The sequence below is a fragment of the Orbicella faveolata genome, unplaced genomic scaffold (assembly GCF_042242905.1).
Source record: "Orbicella faveolata isolate gen_17 unplaced genomic scaffold, um_ofav_v1 contig_15, whole genome shotgun sequence".
Taxonomy (NCBI): Eukaryota; Metazoa; Cnidaria; class Anthozoa; order Scleractinia; family Merulinidae; genus Orbicella; species Orbicella faveolata.
Window position 1 is genome coordinate 8936585 of NW_028301542.1, and position 20231 is coordinate 8956815.

Consider the following 20231-nt stretch of genomic DNA (forward strand, 5'->3'; position numbering starts at 1 on the left):
AATAAACAAGCTTCAAATGGCGTTCCGGTTTAAAAGGGTTCTGGACTGCCAATCCGCCACCTTAGAAATGAGAGGAAATCTGGAGCAATCTCATTGCAGTCGCTTGTCAGACCGTTACTGAGAACAATATGGCGTCTTTTTTTTTACAATATGGCATCTTATCTTTTGTTACTGATATAACGTGCGCCATTTTTTTCTTGGGGCATGTACTAAAACCCAGACGGTGGATTCTGGACGATAGACGATAGACGATGGACGATTGACGATGGACGATGTCTCTGACACTCATTTAATTGTCACATTCATTTATTTGTCATTTAAATTGTCACACAATCTTGTCACGCGATGTTAAAGTATTGAACAGCGAAAATTCGTGCCCTCCACCCTCCCCTCCCCCGAGCAAAAATATGACTTGTTTGGACTGGACAAATTATCGCGAAGTTCTGATCGCAGATTTTTCGTCACGCAATGTCACGCATTCATTTATTTCTCTCAGCCAAAGTAGATGTACATGTATAAATTTTCCACACAACCTTTTGCTTTTGTCACGCGATATCACCATGGAGTTTTGAAATATTGAACAGCAAAAATTCGTGCACTCCCCCTCCCCCAGGAAAAATCTAACTTTAAGGGAATGGACAAATTATCACGATTCCCATTTTCGGGTTCGCTTGGTGTAAGAGTTCATGCTTCGAAAAAAAAATCTTCTGGCCTTTTGGCAAGTGTAAGCGCTGGTATTTTGCAATAAAAACTTTCAGAGCTGGCGAAAATGAAATAGAAACACGTAAGGAAGGAAGGGAAAACTGGTATTGGCAAGCACCGATAATCCTGGTAGACCGCTTGTGGAAAGCTTCACCAAAACAGCTTAAAACTAAGGTGAGGCTGCTTATATACCCCCCGCCCCACCCCACCCCACGACAACTCATGCAAAAACATTCACGTGCTTGCCGTATGGGCTACGATTCTCCTGCGTAATTTCTGCGTGCAGTCTGGAATAATTCATGTGAAAAAGCAATCGATTGCGGGACAAAAGAAAACGATTGTGTGACACATTTATACTTTGTTGTCAGAAGTTAGTAAATGAATAACTGACATTGCGTGACATAGAATCCGCGGTCAAAATTTGTCCAGTCAAAATAAGTTTGTTTTTTTTTTCTTGCTGGGGAGCGGGGCGGGCACGAATTTTCGCTGTGCACTATTTCAAAATTCCATGGTGACATCGCGTGATAAAAGAAGGAATGCGTGAATTTGCGTGACGAACAATTCGCGATCATAACTTTGCCAGTTCAAATAAGTTAGATTTTTTCTCGGGGGAGGGGGGAGGGCACGAATTTTCGCTGTTCAATATTATAACATCACGTGACAAGAGCAAAAGATTGTGTGACAATTTTATACTTTGTCTGTGAGAAATAAATGAATGTCAGAGATGTCGTCCATCGTCCATCGTCCATCGTCTATCGTCCAGAATCCACTGTCTGGGTTTTAGCACATGCCTTTTCTTGGAACGTTATGTCAAAAATTAACAAATTTTATGTTATCCGTATTTTATCAATGGTACATATATCTTTGGTTTGATGAAATTTTGAAGCGTGTCTAGTTTACAGGAAGCTTGACTCTGCAAAATGCCGCGCATGCAAAAGTACAAATCCGCTTTTTTTGCCCGATGGTGAGGCACGTGGGTCTTAACGCCTTACGACAGATGAAGATGTGGAATGTGGGAACTGCCATTCCCGTCTAGCGTTTAAATCTAACATTGATAGAAATATAAGGTAGCAAGTAAATAATTGATATTTTAAGTATTTAAATGAAAAGGTTTTTAACTGCAAGTTAGGAATTGTCTCTAGACCTTGCAGTTTATATCCTGTTTTTAGAATATAATAGCAAATCTTTTCAAAGTCAGATGCATTAAGTTTGGACCAAACCTCATGTAGCGACGACTCCTCTCCGCTACGGAATACTTCTGAACCTCCCAATTGTTAGTCGGTAATCTCGCGACTTGTGACTTGTCATTTGTCCAGTTTCAGACCAGCCACCAGCAAACCTTACAGCTCACAGCACAAGTTCTACAAGTATTGAGATCACATGGGATCTAATTCCTCCACATGAGAAGTATATAGCTACAAGGGCGTATTACGTGACCATGGTACGAGCAGACCATTTCAGTGACACGGAACAGCTTAATGCCATATTAAGCGCTTGTGTAAACGCTACTAATATGACACTGCACCGAACGAAGCTGCGCAAATACACGGCGTACAGGATCACGGTAGCAGGTGTCACTGATAGAGGAATTGGGAAAGCTAGTGACGAGATCACTGTTTTGACTGACGAGGATGGTAAGTCTACAACGACAAAGTGTGTTATTGGCCATAACATAAAAACACAAGTCACCCTTTATACTAAAAAGGTAAAGTATGCATACGAGCCAAGTGGCCCATCAGGCCAGAGCTTATCCCGGTTTCTGTAGCAAGAAGCGACTAGGAGTATTTCTACTCCCCCCTGGATGGGATACTAGTCCATCGCAGGGCTACCCCCAGCATTAAATTCGCTGGTACCCATTTATACACCTGGGTGGAGAGAGCTGGCACCGTGAGAGTAAAGTGTCTTGCCCAAGAACATAACACAATGTCCCTGGCCAAGGCTCGAACCCAGACCGCCCGCTCCGGAATCCAGGGCACTAACCGTGAGGCCACCACGCCTAGCCTCCCACGTACCTTTAATTCACGTGTTCTGACTTTATACATAACGTGTAAGAGCCTGCTTCCTATCACTATTTAATTAACTACTATTTCATGGCATCAGCAAAACTAACTCTCCTTTTTGGTTTTAGTTCCTGAAGGAAGCCCGCAAAATATTACTCCAGCGGCTGCGTCGGCGACAAGTCTGACGTTTTCGTGGAAACCGCTGACCAAAGACTTCGCAAACGGACTTATTTTGGGATACCACGTTATATTGCTCGACAAACTAAGGAATGAGACTCGGATTATAACTGTGCAGTCTTTAGACCAGGCAAACATTGAAAACCTCTTCCCCTACACTGAATATGAAGCGCGTATTGTGCCATTCAACAGTAAAGGCCAAGGTAACGCCAGTGACGTCATGCTGGGCAGAACCCAGGAGGCTGGTAAGTATAGGGGCTATGTCATCTAATTTCATGATGAATTAAAGGTGGTCCACAGACCACCCAACAATAATGATCAGAACTCAAAAACTGACAGATATATCAAACACGAAAGAACGTGCTTGACCACATTTCCAATCACCGAGAAGAGAGTTGAAGATACGACACGTAGGGGTGTATTTTTGACGAACTTCGAGGTGTTTGAAAATGAGGTCAAACTCTGTCTCCTCATTCCAAACTAAAACTAAGAAGAAAGTCGAGAAATAGACCCTTTTCATAAATGGCTGCCAATTTAAAATTCTTTTGTATACATTTAAATTAGCCTCACTAAACTCGTTTGGGAGTAAAAATTCTTTTGAATCATCAACTCAAAAACGAGGTTAGTCAGGCTAATTTTAATACTTACAAAAGAATTTATAATTGGCAGCCATTTATGAAAAGGGTCTATGAAATCGTAAAAAAGCTATGTTAATAAAGATCAGATATCTAAACAACGCCACAGTCCTGATTTCCTTTGTTGAAACTTGATGAATTATTAATAAGTTTGAGGCGTCCATGGTTAGTTTTCCAAAATCGAATAAGACTTTTTTGCTTTATAACAAGAAGTCAAATAGAAATAAAAGCTACCTCTTTATATCGTAAAATTCTTGAAGTCTAATAACTTAAGAAAGGAGCTGTTATAAATTGCATGTTTGGACAAAAATGTCTCCTGAACAGTCACAAGTGTTTCAGCATTGATTACAGAATAGGGAGTGAGTACGCGATTGTAGGCCTTCTTTTGCAATGAATGGAACTTTTTTTTCGTCCAGTTATTCCCAATTGGATGAAAATTCTCGACACGTTTTGCAAAGCCCAACTCACACTCAGTCCCATCTTTCTTTCTCTTTCTTTCTTTTTCAGCTCCAAGTCGCCCACCCTCAAATTTCACAGGCCAAGCTCCAAGTTCAACAAAACTAACATTGGAATGGAAACCAGTCGACGAGCTGCACATAAATGGCGTACTACGCGCTTACGTCATTGTCTACTTCATCACGCATTCGTCACATGTCACGCGTCACAACCTCACGATACCTGTAACGACTGCTCGAAAACGGCGTGCTATAACCGATCCTTCTTCACCGAGTTATGAGTTGAGAGGATTAAGAAAGTACACCACTTACACTGTTCAGGTGATGGCTTACACTGTTGACTATGGAGTGCCAAGCCTTGAAATCAACATCACCACAGCACAAGATGGTAATCTCTTAAACAAATACTAGTACTTGTCCTTATTAGCTTTTGTTTTCGTTGCATCATGATTTCAACACCATTTCCCTCAGGATGTCTAGGGTGTAAATCAAGGATTCTGGTCTCGCTTAGGGTGTTCATGACGAAACGACACTATTTTTTAGCTGCCAAAGTATCTTTTAGGGTGCACTCAAAGAAGTGATTTTAGGTTTGATTTCCGCCGCTTTTTCAAATCCGGTCTACTAGCCCAGGCTCCTGTCCTGAGCACCAGCCGGTAATCAAGCCTATTCGGTTTTAAGTGGTATCTTTTAGGGGTCAAATAGCTCGAGCCACACCCAGTTTGGTCTGCGTTGAGGGTTAAATTCAAATTTTCCGACTAGCATCCCTCACCTATTCAGATGGGAGTCCCCCCGGACCTTTTCATATCAAGATAAGCCACGTCTCTCTAATTTATCGTCTCTCGGCATAATGATCAACAGTCCGTCTATTTGTTTATTTTTTTTCATTTTAAATGTGACTTGCTAGAATTTTATTGCAATGACATTCAGTCTTTACCCACTTTACGTCAGAGCTCTTCAGCAAGTCACCTTTACTATCTTTATTCTATGGCATTTCATTTTTTTTTTCAGTTCCAAGCCGCTCGCCAATAAATGTGACCGCGTTCAATACCAGCTCCACAAGTATCAATGTCACGTGGGAGCCCGTACCTGATGATCACGTGAACGGCATTGTTTTGGGATATCGCTTATTCTACAAACAGGCTGATAAAGCAATTAACGACTTCAGTAATCTTACAGTGAATTCAAGTATCTTTGATATAGAAATAAATGGCTTGAAATTCTACACAAAGTACGAGTTACGGCTCTTGGCATTTACAATGGTTGGAGACGGAAATATTTCCGAGCCTGTTTACTGCATGACAGATGAGGACGGTAAATTGCTTTTACATTAAGTACATAATGTAGAGATGTTCAGGAACACACTTGCAAACATGTCTTGTCCCCTGGCTCCGTTACATTTAGCGGTGACAGGGAGCGCAGTGCTTCATGGTGAGGTGGGGGAACGTGGAAAGGCCCATAATTCCTCGCGCACCACACGAGGCAGCCCTCGAACAGATGCACAGATGCGCAGATGAAATCAGATGCACCCTGATGTGGTCGACGTAATCGTTTTTTATTTATTCCCTCTGGTGAACATACTGCTCAACGATAGTAAACGGCTCCAAAATTGTATAATCAGAACGAAAACAATAGATGCATGGAGAAATTAAGTGTCATATTCAAACCCCGACCTATCTCTTCATATTTGGTCGTAAGTCTTGTTACCTTACGTATGATCCAGACAACAAACATTTAAACGTCTCACAGTGGTCATAAACTGCTTGAATTACGTAATGACCCACTTCCCCACCACCTCACATACACAAACCTAACTATTATCCTGCCCATATATTCATGATCCCTTCAATACATAAATTATTTCATACGTAGCCGTTGACAAGGAGGTTACCTAGTCGGTCTTTAAGATGCGTCTTCAACTAAGCGAAAGCATTACAACTTCACGACACTTTAAGTGTGTATTTTTTCCGTACTACAGTTGACGTTTTTGTGTCATGAACTGACTTAGTTCAACGTCTATTTTCTAACAGTTCCGGAAGGTGCTCCTGTCAACCTTTTATCACTTCCTGCCGACGAAACAGCTTTAACAGTTACTTGGCTTCCGGTCATCGAAGAGGACAGAAATGGCATTATCCTGGGTTACCGCGTCAGCACGGGCGAATTTATGAGAAATATCAGCGTCCTTGGCTCTGAGATTGTGACTATTGGTGGATTAGAAGTCTGGACAAATTATACCATGCAAGTTTCCGCGTTCACTGTGAAAGGAAATGGACCTTGGAGTCCAATTGTGCGGGGAATAACTGACGAGGAAGGTAAATGTTAACAACAAACAAAAATGATATTTTTCGGCGACGTGAAACAAAACCCAGAAATTCGTCTGTGTTCTCAGGCTATGACAAAGCAGGCTATAACTCCAAGCAGCTAGCTGCCAAAACAGTTCCCTGTTCTTTTAAATTGGTACATTTGTTCTTTATTTTACTTTATTTGCTTTTTTTTGCACACTTTCTTTTCGCATATATTTTCATTTACCATGAGAGGGGTTGCCCTAACATCTACCGCTTATCATGCTTTTTCAGCTCCACCAGTTGCCCCAACAAACATCACCGCGTTCAACACAAGCTCAGCGAGTCTTCATGTCACCTGGCAGCCAATCAGCACACAGGGCTTGAGAGCTATTTTCAGGGCTTACCGCGTGTATTATATTGAACAGGAAACCTACTTCACTCGCTCGCTCAAGAATGTAACAGTGGACTCCACCACATTGGAAGTCGAGTTAGTTGATCTGTACAAGTTCACCAATTACACTGTGTATGTCGTGGCAAGAACAAACAAGGATGGAGTGAGCAGCGAAAAAGTGAACGTTTTCACAGATGAAGACAGTAAGTATACGATATTCTAAACTCAGCGAAAATGTCAATCAGATATAAGATTTTCAAAGCATTGAGTCAAAAATAATTATGATTATGTATTGTTCAGTAGATAGCTTTCGAGCAAAGTTCCTGTTTCTTTGTTTTTGTTGTTGTTGTTCTAAGTAATATTCAATGGACTAGTCGCAGATCGAATTTTCTTGTCTCTAAAGAACCTGACCAAGCGCCAGCTGACTTGGAGGTCTGGACACCACATTCAACAGGCCTAGATGTAAGCTGGAATGAGGTACCAAATGGTTACAAAAATGGAGTCATTAGAGGGTACAAAGTTCAATACACAGAAATGACGGACAACGGGTCAATCGAGATCGAGGACCTAGAGCCATGGAAACGATCATTGAGTATCACTGGACTAAAGAAATTTACCCTGTATAATATCACTGTTTTGGCGTACACGAGCAAAGGTGATGGAGTGTCATGTACCGAAGTCATCATGACAGATCAAGATGGTATGTTTGATAAGAAATTAAGGTCTAGGTACCCTATGAAGCATTTCGCGCGTTGTCTTCTTTAGTGTGTTTGGTTGATGGTTGATCGCGTTGCTCGAGAAGTAAAATCGTTACCTACTGCTGCGACATTCTAGACATTACTAACCAGAGCACGGCAATCTGTTTCTCTCTTTTTTGTGGAAACGAAAGTCTTAAACAGTACACCTTATGTATAATATCAAACACGAGAGACCTTGTTTTACCACATTTTCAAACACCTAGGAGAGAGTTGAAAACACGACGTGATGGGGATTTTTTTTGACACAATTCAAGGTGTTTGGAAATTTGATAAACCGCGTTCTCTCGTGTTTGATATATCTTTTCGATCGAAACTAAAACTAAGAAGAATGCTGAGAAATAAAATCTTAAAAATATATTCTGGTTTAGACCAGTTATCCAAACACCGTCACGGTTATGATATCCCTAGTATAAACTTGATGAATTATTAACGAGTTCTGGAACAATAATTTTTTTGGCTTTTCTGTTCTTCATAGTTCCTGACACTCCACCACTTGATATAAAAGCTGAAAACACTTGGACAACACACAGTATTCCACTGACGTGGACACACATTCCTCCCTATTTACTGAACGGAATACTCACCGGCTACAGGATAACATATCAAGCTATAGAGATAGGGGAATGCCCTCATGAAGAAACCCCCAGGGAAGTGATCCTACCGCCAGAAAATACGTCTACCGTTCTACGAGGTCTAGAAAGCTTTGCTGTGTATCGTATCGAGGTGACAGGACTTACAATTATAGGCGATGGTCCTAGTAAAGTAATTTTTGCAGGTAATCAAAGGTAAAATATTATGATGAAATGCAATTCTGAGAAGATAGGAATTAGTCCAATACATGTACTTCATAAATCAAGTGAGAGGTCCGTATAAACGAATATCGGCCCGTCTTGACAAGCCTGGTTATAAATACGAAATTTATAACACGACTGAAAATGCGTCGGAAAGAAATGTCACTATAACGGGTTCAAAAGACACCACGAGTCTTAAGCGCACGCGTTTGATTGAGAGCTGACTTATTTCTGAAGTTTTCAAAGAAAGAAAAGGAAAAAAAAAATGAAAAAAAGAGACAAAAGTACAACCTCAGTCTACGTTAATTATTTTAGAAACGTTATTCAGAAAACTGTAAGAAATCTTACAAGAGGTCACGCGGGATCATTCGGGACCCTGCCCGGTCCGATACTTACCAATCTGATTGATTGGTTTTATTTCTTGCCTCTCTGAACTTCCTTGTCTTGTTATAAAATGCAATAACACCTCATAGTTTTTGATGATCACATCTTAGAACAAGAAAGCTCGACTCGATACTTATAAGTATCGACCGTTATCCTTTTCTTGGAGTAGATTAAACGGAACAATTTCTCCACAAATAGACAAGCGTGGTTTTGACATGCAGAATAACTTTTGTCGCTCCCTCTTGTCAGAAACGTGCCGATGTGTGAAGCGTTTAACAACAAACTGGGTGTTACTTGATCCTTACGTCACCAAGGATAACTCAACAAAGCATGGACTCGGCGGTCTAATGACGCCCTTTGTAAGCGACATGGCCGTGACATGTTGTCAGTCCTGCAGAACACACGGCAAGTCATATGTCGACTTTGATTTTAACGGTAAAGGTGAACCCTCCGGCCAGCCAACAGAAAATGCACATCGTCTGAACATAAACCACGATACAGACTTGAGCTTTCCCGTGTACGGGTACACGTTACAAGACAAATTCAGACATGAGTTTGGATACACGGGCATGATCGAGTCCCCAGGAACTGCGTACATTATAAACACGAAATTTGGTAAAGAGCTTCCCACATCGCTGCTGGATTCAATTTTGGCGTGCTGGCCATTGGCATTTATGAGTATCTTGCTGGCCTACATATCAGGATTTACTATATGGGCTGTGGTACGTCATACATTGAGTTCTGCGACTTATTTAAGTGGCTCTTTACGGGGTTTATATAAAGCTGTATTGACCTGAGTTCTTATTCATCCATTTAATGCATGCGCAGTAGGACGTACTTTTTCAAGACGTAGACGCTGTTAATGTGTTTGCAATTGCATTTAGTTAGCCAATATTTGCACGTAAAATTTTCTGAAGCAAACCAAATGTTAGCTTGTTAGAATGCTCTGTTGTTATTTCCTTCTCATACCTAAAGCGATTTCCAATCCATTTCCTTAGTGTTTTTCTTTGCTCTTGTGTTTTTTTAGACTAGTTCTCACGTACTGCCATGCCCCACCTTTGCTCTTTTAACTTATGGGAGCGATGGATAACGAACGACGAGGCGGAAACCTCGTTTCGAAACTACGAAACAGAGGCGGGGGAGGGAGGGAAGAACTAAAAGATATGGGAAACGGACTGCATTGTGTTCGGTCGTTCGTTTTTTTGCACTCGTCTGGCTGTTTATTTCTCTGCCGTTCATTCAGATTTTATTGTTTGTGTAGGGGAAATCTGTCTCATATTTAAATTCCTCTTAAAGTTTCGAAATGTGTCAAAACATAGCGATGGCCGAAGTTCCTTTGCTTCTTTGATATTAAAATATCAAAACAGACGTCCCCACAGCGTTGGAGGTTTTCCTTTGTTAAAACGAAACGAAACATAAACGAATCCACCACAAAACATCCACGCATCGCGAGAGTAACATGTCCACAACTAACTTAAGAGGGATTACCTTGGGTATAAGGCCCATATGAGGGATTCACTCTCTTACCTTGATCTCCTCTACTAGAAGTGAAACTGGAGACCGAGGTCTGACCCAAAAGGTTAAGATCTCCCAATGGACTACCAGATTTTTCATTCGTGAAGTAGTAATGAGAAAATGTTCTTTATCTTCTGAACATTCTAGGATCAAGTCCAAAATTCTGAACACTTCCCTCGATCATTCTTTCCCGGAATGTGGGAAGGATTCTGGTGGGCCTTTGTTTCCATGACAACAGTCGGGTAAGTACGATAATAAAGGGATAGTGATGTAGAAATATTTTAGTCCTTACAAGGTCCAGACAAAAAAGATTCCATCGAAAATGACTTATATCCTCTCTCATTGCATACCAGAACAGTTAAAAATATATAATATTAAGTTCAAGAGGTTAAGTACCTAAGATTAAGAACCACCCTCTAATTTCTGTCCTCACAATTTTAAAAGAAATATCCAGAAATAGAAACATCGCCACATTAATTGAAACAAACGTGAAACTACTTTTCAACTTCTTCGTGTAGATATACTGTTGATGGGAGATGCAGCCGCTAGTAAGGGGTTCCGTTGCTGCTTTCCAGCTGTACCACATCAGAAGCAGTGCATGTATATTAGAGAAAAAAAAAAAGCAGTAGAAGTGAAGAGGAAGTGATGTAGTTCTCTGCTTTGTAGGTATGGTGATCGCACGCCGTTTTCAAACCCAGCCAGGTTAATAGCTGTATTGTGGACACTGGCCGGTGTTATCATCATTGGTATATTGGTTGGTGTCATCGCTGTGTCGCTTACGAGTGTGTCAGTTGGTGTGGACTACAAACTTTACGGAGCAAAGGTTCGTTGACGCTCTTCGAGGTCTAAAAAGTTCTAAACTTGATAAGAACGGCATTTATTATATGGATAGCTCCATGAGCGGGCAAGCTAAACCGAATCCTGCACCGTGATTGGCTACCCGAGCGGGCAAGATGGTGCTGTCTTGCCTGTTAGGGATTGCCCGCAGTGTCCCGGAAGAAAATAGTGTTCTTTTTTCATACAATGAATCCTCTATTGACCAAGCTTGTTCTGTCAAGATGGCTAGATGTTAGCCTCGTTCTTTCTCTTGCATAAACACGCAAAAAAAGAACTTGGCCAATATCCAGCCATCTTGAACTCACGCTTGGCCAAAAACCCTTATATCATGCTGAAAATCTGGCAGGCTGACCAGTTTGATTCACCGCGGCATTGCCCAGGCATGCGAAGCTGAGCTTACCAATCCGTGCAACCCAGCTGTTCACCTTATTCTTAGTATGCGCTTCATGTATTTGTATTGTGAAGCTTCCAGCTTCTTTGCGTCTGCAAGTTTCCAGGCCTCACAGCCATAATTTGATCTTATAAAAGTTTTGAGCAACTGAACTTTCGTTTTCATGTCAATCTCACTGATGTGCAAATTCTTCGCATCCTGTAGAAAGACTGTTTGACTTTACTTTAATCTCTGCTGTATGTCCTTGGCCACTCCGCCTTCTTCGTCAAACAATACGCCTAGGTACACAAACTCTTCCACCTCACCAGAGCTAGTACATGCCCTTGTAGAGGGATGCATTAACACAGTTTGACTCGTATAAGGATATCGGCCTACTTTGCCAAAGCCTTCCTTGCCAGCGTTCCTGAGCTTTTCCCCTCTCAGAGTCCTCTCTCAGAGTCTTCTCTTGGAGGCGGTGGCGGATCTAGAGGTGGGGCCAGGGGGCCCCGCTGCCCCCTTATTTTGGGTTAAAATAATCACAGAAGGAAGAAAAGCCGGCAGGGCAAGCACCCCTCCCCCCCTTGACTGGACATCCCCCTGACTCTAGATCCACTGAAGTGTACCTGCTAGGGTTAGAGCTAAGACGTTTAGTAGTGTTTGGGGATTTATGAGAAGGTAAACTTTTCATTTCAACTCAAGCTAAACAGTTTTCAGAACAGGATGATTTAATAAAAGCACATTTTACGGAGAATGTTGTTTATTTCAGGTTGCAGCCATCTTTGGTTCCGCACAATATAACATGGGCGTGAGAAAGAACGCTAAGTTTCACAAAGGTACTTGATTTTACACTTAACCCCAACAGAAAGAAAGATTAAGGAAACGTAAATGCTGTGAGATCAATCAGTTCGATTGCATGGGAGAAAAAGGAAAACTGGACTGACCGGTTCGTGTCGCTGGATAATCAGCAATGTGCTCGTTTATCAGACTGCTTACGTTGATTGACATGTAATAAGACGGAAGGATTCAATACAAGACATGTACGATTTATTTGGTGTTTGGTCCAATGAAAATCATTACCTTATAATTTATTGTAGCCTCAGAGTTTACACGGTTAACTTGACGAATAACGTAACTCTAGGGTGTAACGTGCGTTACGTGGTACGAGACTGTGAAACATGAATGACGAGTTTACTGTCGAATGTTTACTGGTGGCCTCGACTCGGTCAAGCTGGCTGTAAAATCAAGAATTCGCTGCTAAAACTGAAAATTCGAAATTCCTTACATTTGGTCAGGAGAGACCCTTTGGTGGATTATTTACAAAAATCACAATAAAAGTTTCCGGAAGGGTTTTCGTTTTTCAGGAATCCAGCCAAACGCGAAAATGCCGTGCTCGCGATAAAGCCGCCATTGTACTCTGTCGAAAATTGAACCAATTTTTAGCAACGGCTGTTCTTGATTTTTACAGCTAGCGGCTCTTAAGAACTGCTCTTGTAGTTTTACTGAAACAGCTTATGTTTTCTCGGATTTCACGGTGTTACTTTTCAGACCAGATACACCGCAGTTTCGAAGAAATATACGAGGTAATTTCATCAAACCAAGTTGGTGGAGTTCTCGTCGACGCCTACATGGTGGGAAGCAAAAAACATCTCTTCGAAAAACCATTCCTTCGAATATACAGAATTTATGATTACTCCGCAGTTTATGGAGTGGTAACCGGTGGGGACTCGAGAAAACTTGGCAAATGTTTCCACAACTACATACAAAAAAATATAGCCAGCATTTACGAACATGTAGCAGACAATGTCAAAGCAATACAGGTAAATTATCTTCCTTGATTTTCCTTTAAAGTACGTTGCAAAGCAGTCTCAAAATTCATTCATCTATGAGTAAATTTACGAAAATTCGTTAGGAATGTCATTAATGAGTGATTAAGGAGTTTAGTTCCAGGCCTCGCGCCAATTTGTTTCGTGCGCGTGGCACCTCCTCGTGCCAGCTCGCATTCAGGTTCTTCGAGTAAATTCTGGTAAATGGAAGAATATAATTCAAATTCGGGGTTTTACGCACCATTTTCACAAGTAAGGGCTACTTAATGGTTTTCCTTACGGAAAAATAGAACAACTATTGGTTGATCTACGAAGAGCGAAAAATAGGAATTTATGCACTTAACACATCGGGCATAAATGAAATAACAAACGCTGTGCGCAAAAGTTATCTGTTGAAGCGTACAGGAAAACACATGATCTCTTGGTAGATGCTCTCCCTCTCTTATAATGCCTCCAAACTGACTACAGGATTACTTCGCTCCACATAAGGTGCCATATACAGGGGACCATATAGTGCGCTTTTTGGCGGTCCTTTTTAATGGCTACACGCATGCGCGCACACATCTTACCTTGCTTCCAGATACGCACACTGCAAATTTCTTTTCTCCATTGCAGGAGTCCCCTGAACCGTTAGAGGTGGAACGTTCCACTGGTTTGTTTGACAGCGAGAGCGAGCTATTCAGAAATAACCTGATGATATTAACTGTACTGCTGTGTTGCGCTTTCCTGGGCGGTATTCTGTGGGAAGTAATGCATCGCATGCGACACAAAATGAAAATACAACCTCAAGGTATGTCAATTATATTAATTAGTCAACAATTGTATAATTCAATTTTTTATTATGCAGTGTAGCAATAAAATTGTTCCTTTCAAATGCACACAATTTATCATGTTGCTGAATGTGCTTCATGAATTTGACCATGGAAAATAAACATAATGTGTTAAAATAGGCCAGAACTGCGCAACCAGAAACATGAAAGCTTTGTTAAGCACTCTCCTCCCAATTAGCGCCCCTCTCAAATTAGCCCCGTATAGAACTTCAGTTGCTAAGTAAGGTCCCTATCTCTATGAACTTCAAAGGCCACTATTCCCAAGATACTAACCAAGAGATTAGAAGCAGGAGTAGAAATCACCATCACCTCATTTCTGTGATAAGCTCTCCCTTCTCTATTTATCTGCCCCCAACTCCCCGCTTTAAGGGTCTTGCAATAGTTCACCCTCCTCTGGTTGAGCCCCCCCCCCCCCCCCCCCCCGAGTGACTCCAGGGTGACTTCAAGGCGCAACTGAACTTGGCGACCATACAAACGTGCTTCATTTCTCAAGTCTGGAAAAGGAAGAGGTTCCAGTCAATTCATGAATACCCTAACATCTGTGATCTCCTTGCATTTCAGATAACCAACCTACAACTCTGCCGTCTTTTGAGATGAGAAAAATGCTACAAGACTATAAAACTCAAACGTACAACTTGATCATGGAACTGAAAGAAAAGCACCGAATTGAAAGAAAATCTGTTTTAAGAACAATGAATAACAGTCGCAAGTTTCTCTATGAACAACGAGACATAGTGTCGGCGAATTCACAAAGGACAAGCCACGAAGAGGAAGATTTAACACATGGGCTAGTCGTGCTGCCCACTTCGAGAAAAGCTATGATCTTGACTGAGAACCAACAAGAGAGGCCTAATTACAACCTAGTAAGAGTTTCCTTTCATATTCCTGACGAAACAAGTAAGGAGGAAACCAAATTTTAGGCAACAGAGACGTTGAAACATCTGTTGGATTCAGCATATTCAGTCAAGATATAATTTCAGCTTCACTACGCAACAGACAGAACACAATTATGAGCCATTAGGAACATTTTGCATGTTTCTGGCGAGCACCAAAGTACAGGAAATAAGGAATCTATTATATAATAGCCATGTAAAGCAAAACACTATCTTCTAAATTCCTCCAATAATCACCATAACAGTGTAATTAAGCTAAATAAATAACGAGAGCCGCGGACAACCACTAACAAGACATTGTGGTTAGAGGGGGCCAGAAAAAACCTGCCAGGAAAAGACCCTGTAAGGAAAAAAATGACAGGAAATCTGGGCAAGAACCAGGCCCAAGCTCTTGCAGTCCATCCTACAAGGCGAAACACATTCAGAAAGACACAAATCAGAATGATAGGCCTAGAATGATTGCCTAGGAGCAATCCCAAGCTTAAATAATCACACGACATTACCCATGATGCAACTACACTAAGGGACCCAGGCCCACGGATTGTTGCTCCCGTGTCGCAGAAGTATTTAATTTCAGGCTACTTCGTAGCGACTCAAATATTCCATTTCTTCTGGTGTCGACTAAACTACTAAGCAGGAGCCGGGAACGAGATCAGATGAACATGCTAGCGATGACATATTTCATTGCAGGAATTACCAACAACAAGAAACAATCACATGTATAGCATTCTACACATGTGAAAAATATAATCACCGCCCGGAGCAAAATCACTTAGCCAATCAGAGCAAAGCACTCAAATGGCTTCCGAGAAGCGTGATCTTGAAATCAGCGCCCGCTTGAAGTTTGTGTTTCGAATCTTCCCGGTTTAGTTCAGTTCACTTTCGGAAAACCAGCAGCGAAATATTTCCAACACCTTGACCACTTAAGTTTCAGCCAACAATCGCGTCAGCAAGTCTTATCTCTGTTTCAAGGAGCGAACAATCAAGGAGGAAAATTCAACATTTTTAACATGGAAAATATTTCAATATAATTTCCAAGTTGTAGTGGTGGAACGATTTCACTCAATCATTCCCTCACTTCCGGTTAGACGTTTGAAACCGGGGGGGGGGGAACTCCCATATGAGAAGGTCAGGGATGCTCGTCGGGAAATGTGAATTTAGCTCCTAAAAAAGACTAATATGGGAGTTGCTCAAGCTTCATTAGACCCTAAAAGATACCACTTAAAACGGAATAGGCTCGATTACTAGCCACTGTTCAAGAAAGGATCGCGCGCGCACTTGTAGACCCGACTCGCGTACTCGAGAGATCAGCGGAAATCAAGCCTAAAAACAGAAATTAGACGAGCGCGTTTCTTTTATAATTATTTCTTCGAGTGCACCCTAAAGGATACTTTGACAGCTAAGAATGGTGACGTTCGCACTTTCGCACGAACGTTTTTGTAAATAGAATAAGGATTATTATATAAATAGTTCATTTCCCGAAGGTGTCCGCTTACACAGGTTTTACCGTACTGGATTGCCAAAAACTGAGGAGAGTGAAAATCACAAAATTGATGAGCTGTATGAATTTAGTGAATTATGATTCAAGCCGTGATTAAAAGTTTTGCATAATCAACAGACAAGAGAATTGAGGAGAATTCGAACGAAGTGTTTCGCTATTATTTATAGATTATTTGCAGGAGCCATAATCGGGGACGGTATCTGTAAATAAATGCTTCAAAGATGAAGATAGACATGGCGAAATGATTTGAAATCTGTTGATAAATAGAAAAAAAAACACAAGACCGGGAGTTCAGCAATCACTAATATCGCCTTGGAAAGGGAAGAAAAAACAAGAAAAAAGGAAAAGAAAAGAGGTTATTACAACATGGGGTATTGGTATTTGGTAAGCCATCCAAGCATGAAGCCCGCTGAACAGGACTTAAATTTGTTGAGCGGACGAGACACGGTGCTGTCCTTGTGGTACTATGATTCTACATTGGATAATTTTTTTTGCTCTCAAAAGGTAACAAAGAAAGAAAAAAAATCACTGATATCGCCTGCGAAAACAAAGAACGAAAAAAATAGGAATGAAAATGAGAATCCGATTATACTTGCTTTGCTGATGGAACAAGAAGCCGTACTGACCAATAACTACCGTTACTTTCGGAATTTTACGGTATCACTCAAACTAATCAAAAAGTACACAGGCAATTCAATGAACCAATCAAAACTTGAATTAAATACATGGAGCTGACGTTAAGTGAGGGAAAGCGAGTGCGAGGTAGTCACAATTGGTTTTGGCTTTACTTACGATTAGATAGAAAATTGGCACCAGTTTTCTAAGCCAAGCGTAGAAATGTAAAACCAATTATTATGATTATTAGTTTTCGACACTCAATCGAAAACCGCTCCATTTCACTGACCTTTGCATTATAATTAGTGCATACAATATTAAACCATACAATGTAAATACAAATATAAGTTATGTTACTTTTGTAACAAGTAAGATCAGTTGACAGCTCAGTGATCATATCAATAGCTTTTCCACGGATTTCTTATTAACTCCAAAAATATATCTAACCACCAAATTTCCTTAGACAACCGAGAAACCAAAACTACAAAAAAAAAGTAATAGACTCACACCAATTAACTTTGAACAGCCGCATCACAAAAGGATCTCAGAATGACGTCAAAATCAAACAAGTTTTGGGTAATCCACGCTTTCAAGATTGATAATGTAGCATATATTGCCAACAGTTTTGTTTGGGTATGCTGGTGAATTAATAATCCGTTACCAATTTCTAATTAATTAGCAGAAAACTTAACAGCTGCCGCCCTGTTTCCCAGTTCACTGTTTTAAAAATGGCTTTCAGATCAAACAATCACAAAATACATTCAAATGTAGTACTACTGAACTGGCTATTAATCATCACAACACAGCTTGCAGACTGAAAATCATTGAATTATATAAATAGCACATCGAAAGATAATCCTAGCTTTAATGCATAAAAACAAGTTATGACAAGGTCATGTAAATCCCATTGTTATATAGCTGGGGTTCGTTGGCGTTTTTCCCGCTACAGCGCGCCCATTCATTGCAAAATGCACTATAAACTCCCTAAGGATCGAAACAACAACATGACCTTTCCACTCGCACGTGATCAGATCTTGCTTCTTGAAACGCGTGGCAAATTTCTGAGGCAGCCGGCGTAAAGCAAACGATTGCTTCGCAGTTTTTTTTTTCTTTCTTTTTTTTTTTACTTTTGAGTTGGGAGGTATAACAAAACACTTAAAGGAGGTCTTATACTCTCAGATATAAATTTTTCTCCAAAAAAAACATTTTTTCGGAACACGAAGATTCAACATCCCTGTCCATTTGAAAATCTCATATTGAAACGATTTTCCTCTAATCACTTCTTGATTTACGTTTGAATAAAGAAATCTGCACACTGGTAACTATATTTCAACATAGCAACATCCATAGCAACCATTGTTTACAGTCTAAAAGTACTCACAAAATGGAATCAATTCAGTACATTTTAGTGATACTTCACAGAAACGCTTTAAAGTGTACTTATGAGAATTTTGCAGCATTTTCCTGAACATTGTTTCCTCTACCATCTTGTACGTTCCTTATACTTGGTTAACATTTCTATGACAGGTGTTTATCCGGGTATTCAATGGAACATTTATCTAAAAGCTTTCGATATACCCCCTCCCCTTGCCTCTAACCCCTCCCCCCGTTCACAGGGCTAATTTGGGCTCTCGGAGACAAAAGCCTCATTTCTTAAAATGACAAAATAGACGTATCGCCAATTTCTCGCTCACAATATCTCCACTGGGTTTTAACCGAATGTTGTCAAATTTTCAACATTGGTAAGGGACACAATTATCTAGGTCTTAAATCTCCAAAATTTGCAATTTATGAAATTTCTTTCCCTGTTATTTAGTTAATATAGTTAATATTAATTAATATTAGTATACTTTTTCAAAATTTCACGAGAAAAACCCCCTCAAAACACTGTTTTCAGAGGTTTGTCTCCTGGAAAACTTGCTTATGGACAGGATGAACTTAATTCCATGCTTCTCGAACTATTCATTATTACGTTATCGCGTTTATAATGAACACCACTCTTTACCACTTAGAACTGCTTGTTATTCATTAACTATCGTGGCATGTGAAAAGGAGTCCTTTAAAAAAAGTCCTTTAACGTGGTACCAAAACTGTTCCACAGAGTTTTTTTTGCAAAAAAAAATTAAGGTATAAGACCCCCTTAATGACTGGCCCCCGCAATAAACAGTTCGCCGAGGGGGAACATTGAGGGTCTCGGGGAAACAAAACTCACTGTTGCCCATGGGGCCATTCATTAACTGCTTATTATAAAACCTCTAAGTGAATTACCTTTTTAAGCAAGTTAGTTGCATGGTTAAGCGAGAGACTATTATCTAAGGCCCCGACCACATGTATCCGGATAATTTTGAATCCTCAACTTCTTCTTTCCGGATTCAAAAATATCCCCGTCCACACGTAGCGTATTCAAATCGAATTCGCTTGTCCACACGCATTCGGTGGTATCCGGATTCACTCTAGAGAAACTAGGCCTACATGCTGTGCCGCCATATTGGTTTATTGTTCGGTAAGAGACTGGACACGATTTTACTACGTCATCGGATTCGAAAATATCCGGATTCACCGTCCACACGTTATCGGATTCGTTGCGGATTTATTTTTTTCCACTCTGGAGAGCGGATTAAAAAATTTCCGGATTCGCAGCCTAATTCGCCGTATGCGTGTGGACGGAAGCCGTATCCGGAAAGAAAAAAGTTGCAGATTCAAAAATATTCGGATAGGTGTGGACAAGGCCCAAGAGAACACACACCACAATGGGCCTCTTCCAATGATAATCGTTTTCAATCTAATTTTAGTGCGTGGTGAAACTGCCAGGTTATTTCAGGAAAGATATGTGATTGCTCAATTTAAATGGCGTCGTAACATTAAAGGTTTGGTTTTAATATTGTAATATTCTGCCCTGGGTATTGATATTCATGACATGTAGATAAGGTGTGTCGTAACGTAGTTGTAGGTTTGTGGGCTACACGAATGTTGTAGGGCTGTAGGATCCGCGAGATGGTCTCAGAAGTGCCCTTAATGTAAGGTATAGTCACTGTAGTAACAGGCGTAGGGTTCCTGTTCGTAGCGTCAGCTTCAGTAGGTTGTTCAGTGTTCTCAACGACTGACCCTGGAAAGCTGGTACACTAACCTAGAACAAACGCCTCTTAACAGATGTCAACAACTACCGGCGCCTTACAAACGACTTATCCACGACAGAAACGAAACCGACAAACGGACTTCTAACAGACCGACTTAACAATACACGGACCAAAACCGACCTACTTGACTAACAA

The 20231-nt window shown here is 40.8% G+C and overlaps 1 protein-coding gene across 1 annotated transcript in view; it reads left to right on the forward strand.

Annotated features, from left to right (window-relative positions):
- LOC149113436 (uncharacterized) overlaps window positions 1–15699 on the forward strand; it is a 30632-nt gene extending 14933 nt beyond the window's left edge. The window contains exons 13-27 of the mRNA XM_089288322.1: window positions 2019–2336; window positions 2831–3124; window positions 4022–4357; window positions 4978–5280; window positions 5997–6278; window positions 6543–6845; window positions 7046–7342; window positions 7876–8175; window positions 8825–9297; window positions 10238–10332; window positions 10757–10913; window positions 12064–12130; window positions 12843–13114; window positions 13736–13910; window positions 14512–15699. Coding sequence (XP_089144448.1) covers window positions 2019–2336; window positions 2831–3124; window positions 4022–4357; window positions 4978–5280; window positions 5997–6278; window positions 6543–6845; window positions 7046–7342; window positions 7876–8175; window positions 8825–9297; window positions 10238–10332; window positions 10757–10913; window positions 12064–12130; window positions 12843–13114; window positions 13736–13910; window positions 14512–14870 — 4031 coding nt within the window. The 3' untranslated portion in view covers window positions 14871–15699. The remainder of the gene's footprint in view (window positions 1–2018; window positions 2337–2830; window positions 3125–4021; window positions 4358–4977; window positions 5281–5996; window positions 6279–6542; window positions 6846–7045; window positions 7343–7875; window positions 8176–8824; window positions 9298–10237; window positions 10333–10756; window positions 10914–12063; window positions 12131–12842; window positions 13115–13735; window positions 13911–14511) is intronic.
- The last annotated feature ends 4532 nt before the right edge of the window (window positions 15700–20231 follow it).